Raw genomic sequence first — 14792 nt, 5'->3', positions numbered from 1 at the left:
GCAGTCTTGCCAATGATTCTCAACTCGCTTCTTAATCCAGTCATTTACACAATACGGAAGAAACCGTTCAGAATCGCTTTTATTGAGTTGTTATTAACAAAAGATTTTCATGAAGCTGAAGAAGTCGAAAGAAGACTGTTTGGATCTCCAAACATTGTTAGGCCGGTAACACCGGAGCCGGACGACTAAGTAAGGAACAGGAGGCCGATGGAGTAACCCCACTCCACTTGTGAAGTCCTAGCTCCTGGAGGCAATTTCCATGGCAACAGCGCTGACACCGAACAAAAATAAGTCACCTCAAATGGCAGCCAATACAAACAACAGACGAATAAAAACCTCATTTTAGCTTATAAACTTATGCTAGAAAAAGGAACAAGAAGAAATATATACTAGGACACATGATTTGCTGCTCCTCATATATTTTAGAATTACCGTGACATTAAATCATCAACTGATATAAAGATGAAGGTTTTTTGATGGAAACGTCTTTTTCCAACGTTCGTTGTAATGTTTATTTTTGTTAAACTTTTTTTAGCCAGTTGTCAAACGATAATACAAAAACCATCTATTGGTTCCCCAAAGACTACAGGGGTGATTCATGGACCGGGTCCATGAGGCGGTCCATGGGCCAGGTCCTTGGTCCACGAGGTAGTCCATGGACCTGGTCCACAGCTTGTCAGGGCCGGGGTGGTCCACGGATTTGGGTCCATGTTTTGTAAACGTCTTTACATAGGGGCTGCATAATAAATACTGTAATTTTCCTAAAACTACTTTTGCATTTACTCGGTTATGAAAACGCTACAACTGAAAGCTATTAAAGTTTCTTTTTTACTTGAGTTCACTCTCAATTCTGTCGGTTTTGCATTCTTGTATATTTTGTCATTTAAAAAGTAAATATCCCCCTGAATGTAAGCTAAAATTGTTCTGAGAATTACAGATACACCGTGTAAACTCAATATCCAGCTAGTGATTAGGGTGGTTAGGTTTGTAAGCGAACAACCGCAGCTTATATTAATGCGTCGTTCTCGAAAATAGCGCACACGAACTGGAAATAACCTAAAGTAGAGTATACAACGCGACCACTGAGAGGAGGGGAGCAAAATTTTAAGAGTTCACAAGCTATTTTGGCGAGTCTGGGGGCATGTTCCCCTAGGTATATTTGGTCTTCAAAAATATCTGGAAATGTGTCTTAAAAAGGCCGCCTATTTTGAAATTTTTCCATTTACCGGCACTGATTGCACATTTTAAACATTAAAAAGGCATTTCGGCCGGCATAAATCTCCGGCATGAATTTCATCATCGATCATCCTATAAGGTGAAATAAATGAGTCTCCCCTTTCACTCATCTTATCATCAAGTGATCCCCAACTACCTCTCAACAGCTTCGTACGAATGATCTGTATTCTAAGCCTCTTTATCATAAGTTTCAGTATTTTTGACCCCCTTTTGTGATGAAACGTATACGTTACAGGTATTTCAGGGCCGATGCCTTTGTTCCTACGTTTTGCAGGAATGAACAAGTGTCTGTTCACATTTTTTTATTTTGATACAATAAAATCAGACTTACGTAACGGTAATTTTGCAATATGGATAAATAAATAATGGGAAAAACTTAGAAATACTGTACCGCCTTTAAAATAAGGTCCATGATTCGAAATGTAAATATCCATAATAACAGTGCCAAGATTACAGTGAAAAGATGTAAAATCTGACCAACACAGTATTTTGCTGCCATAAGCAGATTTCTGCTTGGAGAGTTTCCCAGTTGACGGATCGAGCGATAATTATTGGAGCAATGACGAAGCACCTGACGAAGCCATTTTATACAAATACATCATTAAATCATCACTAAAGTTTTGTTTAGTCAATCTTTAATTTACAATTCTTTATTGCAATATCGTAGATTCAACTATTCTTAAATTCCGGATTTTTTTGGTTTAACTTAGAGCAAGAATTCCGAGAACCCCAATGCCTAAAATATGTCAAATAAATAAATGAATATGTACATTAGGCAAGTAACCATGTAACATTATTATCACGGATTAAAAAGCATTAAAATTACAATTGAAGCCTTCGGGGTTTTGCCTCGAAGAAAACGAAAGGTAATTTGCATTTTAAATAGTATGCTTATCTTAAAGAACAAGGCGTCCTTTGTCATTTTTTTGGTCGCTGCAGTTATAATAACTTTAAAGAGTTTTAACTTGTTTCTTGCCCTGCTGAAATTGAAATTTTTCCTTTCTGATACACTGTACACGTTTTTGCACTTTTTTCATGTCCCGCTTTCTCTGGTTGTCTTTCTTGTTTTGTCGTTTTAGACTGTTAAGTGTATATAAAATTGCCGCCAGGGTCAAGGAATTCAGTGATCATTGACGTTGACTGTAGTTACTCCTTCGCTCCTTTGCCGTTTTGTTCCCGCCCCGCTTCGATTCGTCGTCTGGATTCAGATTTGATTGCAGGCTCAACAACGTTTGGAGATCCAAACAGTCTTCGTTCAACGTCCTTGGCTCCCTGAAAATCTTTCATTAATAGCAGCTCAATAAACGCGATTCTAAACTGTTTCTTTCGTACTGTGTAAATAACCGGGTTTAGAAGCGAATTTAGAATCACCGGTACAATGGCTATCTGAAGAACTACAGTTTCTATATCGGACGGCTGTCCGATATACTGTCTTAAAGTTAATATAAATATGAATGGCGGAAAGTAACACAAGCCGATCGCTAATATTATTATGGTCGTTAATTTTAATGCTTTCTTTTCCTTTTGAAATTTCGCTCTAGCCTCCAAGGAAACTTGTTGAGAAATAATCTGTTTTTCGTGTCTACGGGCCTCTCTATAAACTGGAACTTGAAGCAAGATAATCGAAGCAACAACAGTAATTGCAGCATCCAGCAGTATAGACGTTAAAACGAGTATTAATGGGATGAGAAGCATCCCAACAATCGAAGCAAACATTAGGCGACGTTTAGTGACTACGGTGCTGTGAATAAAAGGGTGTTTAATGGCCAAATATCGCTCTCCGCTGATTAAAGCCAGATAAAACAGCGATGTAGCGCCGAAACTGAAAAAAACAGATGAGAAATGCTGATGTTATATTGCAAATTTCATCCGAACGTTTACCTTGAAGAAGCAAAATTTCCACAGTTGTGTGCAGGGGTTGTACAACAAGACCCACCATCAGATCAGTAAGCGCCAAACTTGCAAACAAAATGTTAAGATGTGTTTGTAGTCGTCGTTTGGTTTTCACGGCCACCATTACCAACGCGTTCAACAAAACTGTAAAAGGACAAGAAAGCAATTCAATAACAGCGGCTGTGATGAGAAAACCGTAAAACAGTAAAGAAAAATGCTGTGGATCTAACTTCGGTAACATTTTACAAATGTTTTCAGTCCAGTTAGATGAGGCAGACGAATCCATGTTTCTTCAAATTAGTGAAAAAATGCTTTTTCGCCGAAGTTTCACTTGTAATTTAAATAGTAGAGGCTTTGTCTTCGAATATTTAAAAGTAAAACGAAGCGTTTAGAAAAGATATTCAAAGGCAAGAGAAGGGATTAAAATGCACTCGGAACCCTAAAGGCGGCCACCTTTAGGAAATTGGTAAGTTGCCGCTAATAGGGGTTCGTCAGAAATTAGCATAAAGCGTGGTAGAAACTTACTTTATTGCACGGCAGGGCATAAAGGACGAAACTTGACAACGTGCTCATGTGTCGTATTTCTTCAGCGGGAGTGATTACGATGGGAATATTTTTAAGTTTCGTTTCGTTAGCGTTTAGGTATAATTTGGTTTCGCCATTGAATTAATCTTTTGGCCGTCCCGATGAGGATTTGTTTATTGTTTTTACCTTTATTAAACTGCTACTATGATCAAATTTTCATTCAAAATTTTCCGAGAATACACGTTATTTAGCCCTGTTTTCAACAAGCTAATGGTAGATAAGAGTGTGAAAATAGGAATTGACGACTCATCAAAACATTCAAACACGCAATTATTATCGTCTTGACCTGATTCTGGTGTGCTTAAAAAGCGATGTGATGATCTTTTGATTTCCCGGTAATAAAGTGATGTTATAAAAACACCTGCTTAACTTGCATGCTAATATTTGCTCAAATGTCCAATGTTCAGGATTAAAATCAGTCTTGAATTCAATTATAATTGCAAATCTAATCTCGGTTAACTTTGATGGCAACATTTAATTAACAGTTGCCATCAAAGTTAACGGAGATTGGATTTGCAATTAAAAATGAATTCAAGACTGAAATTAAAACCAAGACGGTGAAAGATTAGGCTTTGCCTTGTTGGTTTGGTCTCGACTAGTCGTTCTATGTCGTCAGATTGCGCATACGAATTTCTATCAGGAGAATCTTTCTTGTTTTGAGTCATTTCTCAGTAAATGTTGTGCTGGCCCTCGGCAGATTGAAGACACTCGCTGTGGTTTATTGGAAATCCTTGAATCTGATTGTTTCTCCTGCTGTTTTCTTTTCGCCAATGGGACATGTGAACCAGGCGCGCATTTTTCTGTCCGAAAAGTGAAAAAAAATTATTCCTATTGTGGATTTCAACCGCGCGAGTGACAGCTCGTAAGATCGCATTTTGTCGACTTGAAGCCGGTGAATGTTGGGAAATTCCGTCTTATTTGTTTCGCAAGTCACCAGTATATGTTTTATGGAAAAGTAATAATCATTTGTCAAGCTTTCGGAAATTTGCCTTGCGCTGCGTTACAGGTTACATCATTTTCATGGTCGATACTCTCATTGACCTTAACCTTGAACGTTCGACCAATGAGAGCGCGAGAATTCTCTCTACAATACCTTGTATTAAAGGTATTGTATTTTATTGTATATCATTGTTACAGCTAAGTCGACTAACATCATGATAGCTAAAATTTCTAAAGAAGAGAAATTTTATATATTACCGTACCCAAATTCGCAAGTAGCCAATCAGAAGCGCGATCTACTGTCCTGATATCCTACGATATCAAGTCACTGACCTGATATGCCACCATATCACGGTCACTTTGAAGTAAAGTAGTGTTACCGAGCGATGAATTAAAAAGATGTTTTACCAATAAAACAGAACCTCGTAATTTAAATTTAGCTGGTGTTAAGCGATAGTAAAAGGAGAAAAACTTTCCCGCCAAAACTAAACTTGAGCGCGCTCGCCAATTGCGCGATGTTTGCCGACAAGTACTGTAACATTCAGACTGAAACAATGGAGTTGGAATTTCCACATTTTTCGCTTAATTTGATTTTGAAAATTTAGAGAATGAAACTCCAAACGAGTGGAACAAAAGGCAGAAGAGGAACTTGATAAAAGTTTTGAAGAACAAACAGGTATCAGCACAAGCAGGTCAACACAATTTGCACTACGTACCTGGCAAGCATGGCTTCAACAGAGCGTTAAATATAACCGAATTTTTGGCTAAATTTCAGTCTCGCCATGTGTATTTTGGCTCGACTGCGTCTCGCCAAAATACGAACCATGGCTCGACCAAAGAGTGCTACTCAGCTGTGATCATACTGCACTGGCACATGTACCACAGTTGGTGCTTACAATAGCACACGATTTGAAACCGGCGAATACCAGTTACTTTTTTTTAAAGAGAGTAACGCAGTTTTTACAGCTAAACAAGCGAGACAAATTGCAAGGAACCTCAAAATAGTAGTTTTCTTATGCAGAAAAACACCAACGGATAAAAAAACCCTCAAAAATAAACAAGGATGGATTACGAATGACAAACTTGAAAAAACTTGCCAGCTTTTTCAAGATGCGTTGTTCGTGACGTAGCTCCTTTAATCTGTTTCAACCTGAAGATAACAATCTATCGGACTTCCTTCCAATGAATTCAAGTTATTTTGTGTGTAAAAAAGGATTTAACCTGCAACAGAGACACTACTGAGCCATTAACTGGACATTGACATCAGTATCAGTTAGACTTAAATCGTCACGGACTTAATTTGTTCTTTACGAACTAAATCTTAATCTAATAAATATTAGACTTCTATTCGGAGAGTCGCTGTAAACCAAAGTCGGCAACTTGTTTTCTAAACCGAAAGACCAAGTCCCAAAAGATCAGACTCATGGCGCCATTTATTCAATCCCTTGCCAAGATTGTGAATGTGACAAGAACTATTAATATCGGGGAAATGAAACGCAAATTTGCTACTCGACTAAGGCCCCGTTTACACGGGTCCGGACAAATTTTTGCACGGACAAAAACTTGCACGGTTCCACCTTGCGTTTACACGGGACCGGCGGAACTGGACGAATTTTTGAACGGCTAATTTTGCAAGTTTGGGACCTGAAAAAAGCAGGTCAAATTTTTGACCGGCACGGTTCCATATTTCGTACGGACTCGTGTAAACACCCGAACCGTGCAACTTTTTGCACAGATAGCGCGGTTAAGGCCTGGAATCTAGTTATATTTTGCCTGGTTGCTTAGCAAAAATGAAACATTTTGTCGCATTATGCTCCTATTTTGTTACATTTTGTTTTAAAAATTTAAAAATTTGAGGCAAAAGAAACCCAGAAAGCAGTTCACAGATATGAGAAGACGAGCGGCGGTACGTCGGGGGAATTTCTCCTTGTCGTTATGAGGGTACTTTTCCAAAAACATTTTGGTTACGTCTTCGTACTTGCTCCTGACCGTTTCCCAATCAACTCCTTCCCCTGCTTTTCTTGCTTTGTAGTCTATAACTACATTAAGCAACAAATTAATTTCTTCATCAGACCACGTAAAGTTCTTGTCTGCCGCTTCTGCCGCCATGTTTGATTTGCCGCGTGCTGCATTAGCTGCAACATGATTGGCTTAAAACATTAGCGATAACCAATCACAACAGAGACGTAAAAAAGCCATTCAAATGCCGCGACTGGTCTAAAATTTGCACGGTTCCGTGTAAACACCACTGCAATCTGTAACAAAATTTGCACGGATCCATGTAAACAGGCGGTCCAGGTACAAAATTCGTCCGTGCAAAAATGTGTCCGGACCCGTGTAAACGGGGCCTAAAGAACACTAGAAAGGGGCAGAAAATAAACACAGTCTCGAACAGTCGCGGGCAGAAGTCAGCATTGGCAGAACATTGTTTATGTTTTGGCTACACTGTCTCCTGGGAGTCTTCCAGGATTTTACGCACAAGTGCAAATTGGCGTAACCGACCCATTCCAGAAGCATGGGAAACAAACATTTGCAGGAATCCGTTGAATCGGGATGACTGCATTCATCGAGTTTATAAATTTAGCTTTGAGGGACAGAACTCGAATTTGCATAAGATAAAACGTACCCTTTGCAAATTACTTTATCACTTTTTCCTGATGAAGGCTGAAGTGTCAGCCGAAACGTGGACTTTATTACAAACTTTAAGAACATTTTTAATCATGAGTAATGCTTTTACTTCTCATTATGGGGTCAATTCTTGTTCCGCAAAAAGCGTGATTCAATACTGATGACGTAGCTCTGCAGAGACTCTGATTGGTCGTGACTTGCGCGCGAAAATTTGAAACCAAACAACAACCAATCAGAGACAACACACATCTCTGTAGAGCGACGTCATCTGGTACGACCTGCCAGTTGGCATGGAAACCGCAGACTGATTACTTTTACTAAGTAAATGGCATTTTACAAGGCTGATTAGAGTGCTTAAAGCGCTCATCTACAAATTCTAAAATATTTCCGCAGGTCCATATTGCTATTGACGACGCAGTAAGAATTGCCACCAAAATGTGTCTTTTCCATCTTCTTTGCCAAACAGCCATGACAGCCATATTCTGATAGCGAGTCTCGATCGCTATAGATATGCTGGTGAAAAACCACTCAATCACCAGTTGAACTGCCGTTGTGAGGGCAAAGGACTGCAGCAGCATTAAAAGGGAATCGTTTTGTTCGTAAATATACTGATACAAGTACAAAAAGCCGTTAACAGATACTATAGCACTTGATTCAGACAACATGCTCATGATAGCAATATCAGCCATAAGTCTCTCACGGCGAGGCGTCCGAAAGGTTCCCCAAGAAGCTGATGTTCTCTTCCAGACCAGATGACAAATGTGATCGATAATCACCATGGTGCTTCGTTCTATGACTTCTGCAGCGCCATGAATTATTCCAAGAATAGCAATGGATTGCAAACTGTCAAGATCCGCTTGCAACACTCGAAAAATAACCGCAGAGGCATAATACAACGGCGCTAATAAGACATACGAATATCCCGGATGGGTAATATTCCATAATCGCTGAACACAAATTCGCGAGATGACTTTGAGTACAACTCCAATGAGAGGAGCGAAGAGAGCTATCACCAGACGCTGTTTGCCTACACTACTTTGTTTGTTATACTCTGGATAAATGATATCAGCCACTGGATTGCTGGTAATTAAAGCAGAAGCGAGTGGAATTATCATTTGGAAGAACAAAATCACTTGCTGCCTCCCTGTCCTTTGTCCACGGAAATGATTCGTTAGAATATAAACTTGCCAACACACAGCTATTGAAAATACTACGTTGAGTGGAATCTTTTGCAAAGTAGAAAGCTTAGAATGAGTTATTTTCAGGGCTTGAAGAGTCACACGATAAACTGTATCCAAGAAATATGCGAGGCAAATGACAAATATTAGTTTTCTTTTCGCCCCCGTCAACTGATATGAGCGGAAAAGGAATAACGAACATAAAAAGAACCAGGTGTAAAGAAAAGCACAAGAGATCACATCAGAAATTGATCTCGTCCATTGCACTTGTACCGGAATAGACTTCTTTGGGTGAAATTCACAGTTGTTTACAGTTTTATAACATAGATAGGAGATCAACATGTATAATGAACCTATGATGGTTGCAGTTAGGAGTGAAATCAAAGCTCCAGTGTACATTGCTTTACAAACTGTACGGAGAGCGGATGGTCTGATTTGCTTCCAAGCCATTGATCTATCTTCATCTTGTTGATCTACTTGTGTTTCTTCGTTTTCCTCTGGCGAGCACGCGTCTATAACCCTTATATCAAGACTGTTAGACGCTAGGTAGTTGCTGAAACTCGTGACTTCTCTGTCGCTGTATTCTTGATAAATCAGCTCATCAACAGGAAGATAATACCATTCTCGACCTGTGCTCTGTAGAGGATCGTAGCCAAAATACTCTGCTGGGAACTCAGGTTCTTCTGGGTTGTAGTGTTCTGTCACTCCTCGTGTAAAACTAAACACGACGTGACCAAATACCTCTAACAGAGTACTGCTACTCATTGTTAAGAGATGATGGCGAAGTAGCTCACGAAATTAAAAAACTGAAATGCAGAAAGTAAAATCTTCTTGCTTGTGGTTTGATTTCCGCTTCAGATCTCATGTTACATTATTTAGGTAGTATGCCAACTGCAAAGTGAAAGAAAACTGCAAATGACGTATCAGTGCAATCAGCTTCAGTTAGAAAGTGTTAATCTCAGTATTGTCTTTGATCGTCCAAATAGTACTCTAAGTAGCTCTCTTGAGGTTTATCCCTCGTCGCAGATTTAATTTAGAATGCATTGATGTAAGCTTTAGCATAGCAAAGTTCCATAAGTATTGAGTGCCGCCTGGGAAAGTAGGGACTTTATCAAAAGTAACAAGGAAATTTAATATCACGGTTGTAATCAGATCGAAAGGACTTTGAAAGGAGCGATACCGGTTCTTCTAACCTGAGTATCAGGCCTTCCTAAGGGGGGGGGGGGGTAGGGAAAAGAAAAGCCTGCTCATCAGGTTACGGTTCTTCTGGATTGTAATGCTCCATCACTCCTCGTGTAAAATTAAACACGATACATGTATGACGACATACCTCTAGCAGAATATTGATACTCATTGTGGGAAATCGAGTGAGCTTTAGCATATTTTTTCATATTCTCTTGGCTTAAGGAAAACACTGAATTGCAGAAAGTAAAATCTTATTGGTTGTAGTTTAATATCCGCTTTATTTCGATTTTTTTGAGATTTCCGGTTCATTTTCGCGTTCCTGAAAAGAAAGATGATATATAATGCAAAAGTATTTCGATAGCCTGCGTGGGGTGGGGTGTTCGTTGCACTTGCTAGGGGGTAACATTTGTGGATTTGTACCGCTTAGGGTGGTAAAACCTAAAATGAACGCTACCAGAGTCGTCGCGGTACCTTTAAGGGGCCTGAATAAGCTACTTGAAAAAAGTCATCCAGTCATCAAATTGCCAGGGCCAGTTAATATGTTATTTAAGGATAAGTACCTCTTACATAAGGGGTGAAAATGGATTAAGTCCACGCCCACAAAATTGGTACCTTTTAGAGGTTTTTTTTTGAAATTTTCCGACGAGTACCCACGTAATTTTCTTAGGGGATAACCTCCCCTCCCCCAACCGGGATTTAGAGGGAAGAATGAGAAGCTGGAAGCGCGGTTTGAACGTATGCCACGCAGGCTGGTATTTCGGATACAATGTGAAAGAAAGCTGCAAAGGATGTATCCGAGTGAAACAAATTTTAACTGCTCGTCAATACATTTAATTTAGAATCGATTTAGAATGCATTGATGTAAACATTAGTATCGCACAGTTCTATCGGCTGCTGTTTACATGGAACCGTTTGGACAATTTGAAATGTTAACGTTTTTTTCTTTGGCTTTTGTTATTTACTGTTATATCGTATTTCCCATATTTTAAATCTGTAACGTTTACCTTCCGAAATACAGGAATTTAAATATAGTCACAGTAAGTTATTTAGTTATGGCTGTTTAGATCCTCTACAGTGGGGCGTTCCGGTAATTATATTTTGCCACGGTGGTCCTTGCAAATTAACGTCTGTTTTTGTTGGTTTTGAACCGTTTGGAACCGATCCAGATGTTTACATGGTACAGTATGTGGTCCTTGGTCCGTGAGGTCCTTGGTCCGCGACTTTTTCGAATATGATTTAATATTTCCTCGATATCTAAACTTCGGCAAAAAATGAATGTTTCCAATGATTCTTTGACTATTCTTCTTTGGTATGTTAAACGCAACGGGATAACGTGTTTTTTTGGAGAACAGGTTAATAGATCAATAGATTTCAGAATCTGCGAAGAAATTTGCTGCAAAGTTGCAAATTTTCGGTTTAGCGACTAATGAAAGTTATAAACAATTTTCGCATATGGGTCCTTGGTCCGTGACCTTTGACTGTGAATTAAAAAAATGTTCTAAAACAACGATCATTCAGAAAAATATTAAGTACTGGGTGCACACATTGGTGCTACGGCATTTATCCTCGCTTCAAATGTTTCAAAATTAAATTGGAGAGTTATAAAGAGAAGAAATTAAGACGCGGGTTTCGTTGGAGACTTCGGTCTGAAAGAAATCTGAAGAATATACTGGTTGTTTTATACTCGCACCTAACAACGACTTCCAGCAAGACTGAACTTAAAAATGTCAAAAATAGAAAAGAATAACTTAAATATTGCTAAAACATTGCAACTCTTTTGAGATTTACAGTAATTTTCACTTTGTTTACGTGACTCGCCGATAAAGGACCAAATGTGCGGACCAAGGACCTGAGAGCACGGTCACTGTTTTTTTGAATTACACGAAAAATATTTTAGTTCAGGCATTGCCACTTTGCAATTATAAAGAGAGACATAAAATCTATCTTCAGCAAAAATTTCAGCTCATCGGGCTTTGATTCAGGTAAGATATTCAAGTTTATAACTTTTACTCGCGGACCAAGGGCCACATACTGTACCGTTCTGGAACCGGTCCGAAACAAATCGAATGTAAAATTTTGGGTCGCAAGGACTGGGTTCTAAAAGATTGTCCAGAGACATTTTCGCCACGGCGTACATGACGTACATGACAGAAGGACGACTGAAAGCTGTATTTCCGCTCTTCCGCGATGGTCGTGGGTGCTTTTCCGTTGTTCAAGTTGGCAAGTTTAACTATAAAGCAAATCTCCAAACCAATAGCAAATAGTTTAAAGACGACAGCAAAGCAAAGCAATTTCTTCAAGAAGTATGTCTGTATTTGGCCAGGACAAGGTGAGTAGAATTATAATCGATCGGCAAAGACGTCTACCTATTTCATCAGATTTAAGGCTTACTGATATTCGATTGAGATTAAGTCTTAAGCAACTCATTTTTCGGTTTTATTTTGTTTTAGGCTTGAGAATTGTGATTAAAAAATTCTAATTCCAAAATAATGTTACCCGTGTTTGAAGCATTTGGCCATTTTAGTTGGAATGGTTGGGACCTGGGGATGAATCCTGGGGGTTGGGGGGAGGGGGGTATGTACGTTGAAAAATAAGTAGGGGTGGTTGTGCCACTGGGCGAGAAAAACTTTTAATTTAATGTTTTAATTCTCATGGTTTCTTGCCTTCAGAGATCCACAGGAAACATATACTCCTGAGCCTTTTATGTGTTTCTATGCCCTCAGTGCTCGCTGTTTCACTTTGAAATTCTCTGAACTTCTGTAATTTCTTTGAACGCACGATTTTGGAGTTAAAATATTGAAAAATATTTGTATATCTTTGTATCACTCCTATAAATTTTGCTGAAATCTCAGCCTCGTCAGGCATGCTCCGCCATCTTGAATTCTAGATGCCTTGGTGGTGGAGCATGCCGCTATTTCATTTAAATGTCACATACGGGTCGCGCGTCTTTTCGCTTTTTCCCAGAAGACTAGGAAAGGGTGAAAGTTGTATATGGTTCTTGTTCAGATGGCAGCAGTGATGGCTTGTACCTCTCCTATTAACAACGATTATTCTTTTTATTATTATTTTATTCTTCTCGCATTATTTGGTTCAACTCCTAGTACATCGTGCTCGAACTACCTCGCCACTAGGTCCGAGCACGGGTAAAATTTTGGTTCGGCACGGGTGAGGAAAAGTCGTTTACACAACAAAATTTATCCGTGCCGAACCGTTTTTTCTGGTACGCGTACCAATTTTATTCGAGTCGTGCCACAAATTTTCTGCCGTGTAAATGGGGCTTTAGCATGCAGAGCTGCATCTCACCGACTCCCCGATGCTGCTGACAGAAAAATAACTGCCCATATTGTTTGCACTTGCAGGCTATCACTGGCTTGAGACCAATGTAAAGATGCGAATAATGGGGCTGTCAGGTCCAGATAAGGTGCAGCCATTGAGTGAACAAGCGGCAGTTGATGTTGGCGCTGAGCTTCTAGGAGAGTCACTGGTGTTTGGCGTGGCAGTAGCATTAATGTATCTGGAATATAACAGAGGAAAGAGGAAGGAGGAACTCAAAGAACAGGAGCAAAATGAAAAATTACTTGATCTTCAAAGTCAAGTCAAGGAACTGGAACTTTTGGTAGACACTAATGCAGCTCAAGTCCGAGAGCTGACAAGACTTGTTCACAGTAAAAACAGTTAACTTATGTAACCATTAAATTATCAGACATGGACATCTTTATAACCTTGCATGTACTTCGAACTAATTATGTGTAGCCAAACTTTCCAATAGGCATCCGTATCTTTTACATATGGGAGTAGCCCCGTAGGGGTGCTGTTCAATAAGAGGTGGAAGCCTTCATGTTGTTATTCATGGTGTCTTCATGTTGTAAACCTTTGCAGCTTCACAAATTTAAAGTACGGCCTAGGTGAATCAGAATCAACCCAAGATACATGTGAGAAAGTAGACCCAGAAAAAATCATAGAATGCCATGCTGTATTTTAAAGTGTCCTAGGTGCTCTTAGTCAACGATTGCCACCTGGGTAATCAGACATTTCTTTACATGTACTTTATATCATGATATCCCCACACAAGGAACCATTTCATCCTAATGTCATAGCAATACAAAAACCTAATAAAAATTGTATGTACTTTCTCTGATAATTGTTTGTTATTTGGTCCTGATTTTCTATGCAGAAAAGACAACTTATAAGAGTTGCTTCACCAATCTCTTAATGATCACTGTTCATTATCAATGCCTGAGTTTTTGATTATAAATTGATCATCCCAGTCACATGACATCCCGAGCACACACCCCCCCCCCCCTGGGCTGTAACACTGGGATGAGCATGGAGGGTTGAGTTTGGTTGCACTGAGCACAGTGATATCTAATTTACCATGCAGCTGTTGCCATAGCAATATATAAAGAAAACAATATAAGTTCACTCTTGAAAGTGTTTATCTGAGTAGAATAGGTACATGTATATAATGTACTGAGGAAGTCCTCTCTGTTGCCAGACTTGGAGAAGGCCCTGCCAGGGTAAATTCCAACAAGCGACATGGCCCAAAAAGTAGCGACAGCACATGAAATAAAATCGCGACAAACGACAACCCTTTTGAAAGAACTTAAATGCCGACAAGGACAAGAAATTTTCCTTCAATTTTGCTACCAACAGTGATGCGAAGTTTGATAAAACAGTGACATGGCGCATTTTTAAATTTAGATAAGCGACACGGGAACCCCCCCTGGCAGGGCCTCTTGGAAGTAATCTTACCATGATGTGCCAAATTTAAACTAAATGATTTTTTTTTTCATACCTCACACTTAGTTTCCTGCTTTTATGAATCTTTAATCTTATATGTTTGTATTTCTGACAACTCATTTCTGACATTTTTTGACAACCCCTCAGATACCCAGGGGCAGTAAGTGGGGTGAAGGAAGGTCTATATGGTAAAAAAAAAATGGTGAAGAAAAGTATAGACTTTCTCTCAGCCCCACTAACTGCCCGTGGGTATCGGAGGATGACAACTTCTTGACTGTCTAGAAAGATATTACTCAGTCAGATCAGTGACACTACAGCTGTAGCTCTCTGATACAATTCTTGGTTTTCACGTGACGTCATCAAAATTCTAAAATCCAGAATCGCCAGACCCCTGAGTTTTTATCCTTT

The 14792-nt window shown here is 39.3% G+C and overlaps 2 protein-coding genes and 1 pseudogene across 2 annotated transcripts; 1 reads left to right on the top strand and 2 right to left on the bottom strand.

Moving 5' to 3' along the window:
- Positions 1 to 2279: 2279 nt before the first annotated feature.
- Positions 2280 to 4099, bottom strand: LOC144636666 (histamine H2 receptor-like; annotated as a pseudogene).
- A 3398-nt stretch (positions 4100 to 7497) lies between these two features.
- On the bottom strand, positions 7498 to 9236 carry LOC144634570 (uncharacterized). Its single transcript, XM_078493575.1, has one exon. The coding sequence runs from the start codon at positions 9222 to 9224 to the stop codon at positions 7599 to 7601; it is 1626 nt and encodes a 541-aa protein (XP_078349701.1). The 5' UTR covers positions 9225 to 9236; the 3' UTR covers positions 7498 to 7598.
- Positions 9237 to 11784: 2548 nt separating this feature from the next.
- LOC144634711 (optic atrophy 3 protein homolog) lies at positions 11785 to 14192 on the top strand. Its single transcript, XM_078493747.1, has 2 exons — positions 11785 to 11973; positions 13004 to 14192. The coding sequence occupies exons 1-2, from the start codon at positions 11832 to 11834 to the stop codon at positions 13321 to 13323; spliced, it is 462 nt and encodes a 153-aa protein (XP_078349873.1). The 5' UTR covers positions 11785 to 11831; the 3' UTR covers positions 13324 to 14192.
- Positions 14193 to 14792: the final 600 nt, after the last annotated feature.

The sequence above is a fragment of the Oculina patagonica genome, chromosome 13 (assembly GCF_052425735.1).
Source record: "Oculina patagonica isolate OP01 chromosome 13, crgOcupat, whole genome shotgun sequence".
NCBI classification, from domain to species: domain Eukaryota; kingdom Metazoa; phylum Cnidaria; class Anthozoa; order Scleractinia; family Oculinidae; genus Oculina; species Oculina patagonica.
Note: the sequence above shows the minus strand (reverse complement) of the source record. Positions and strands in the feature narration are given on the sequence as shown.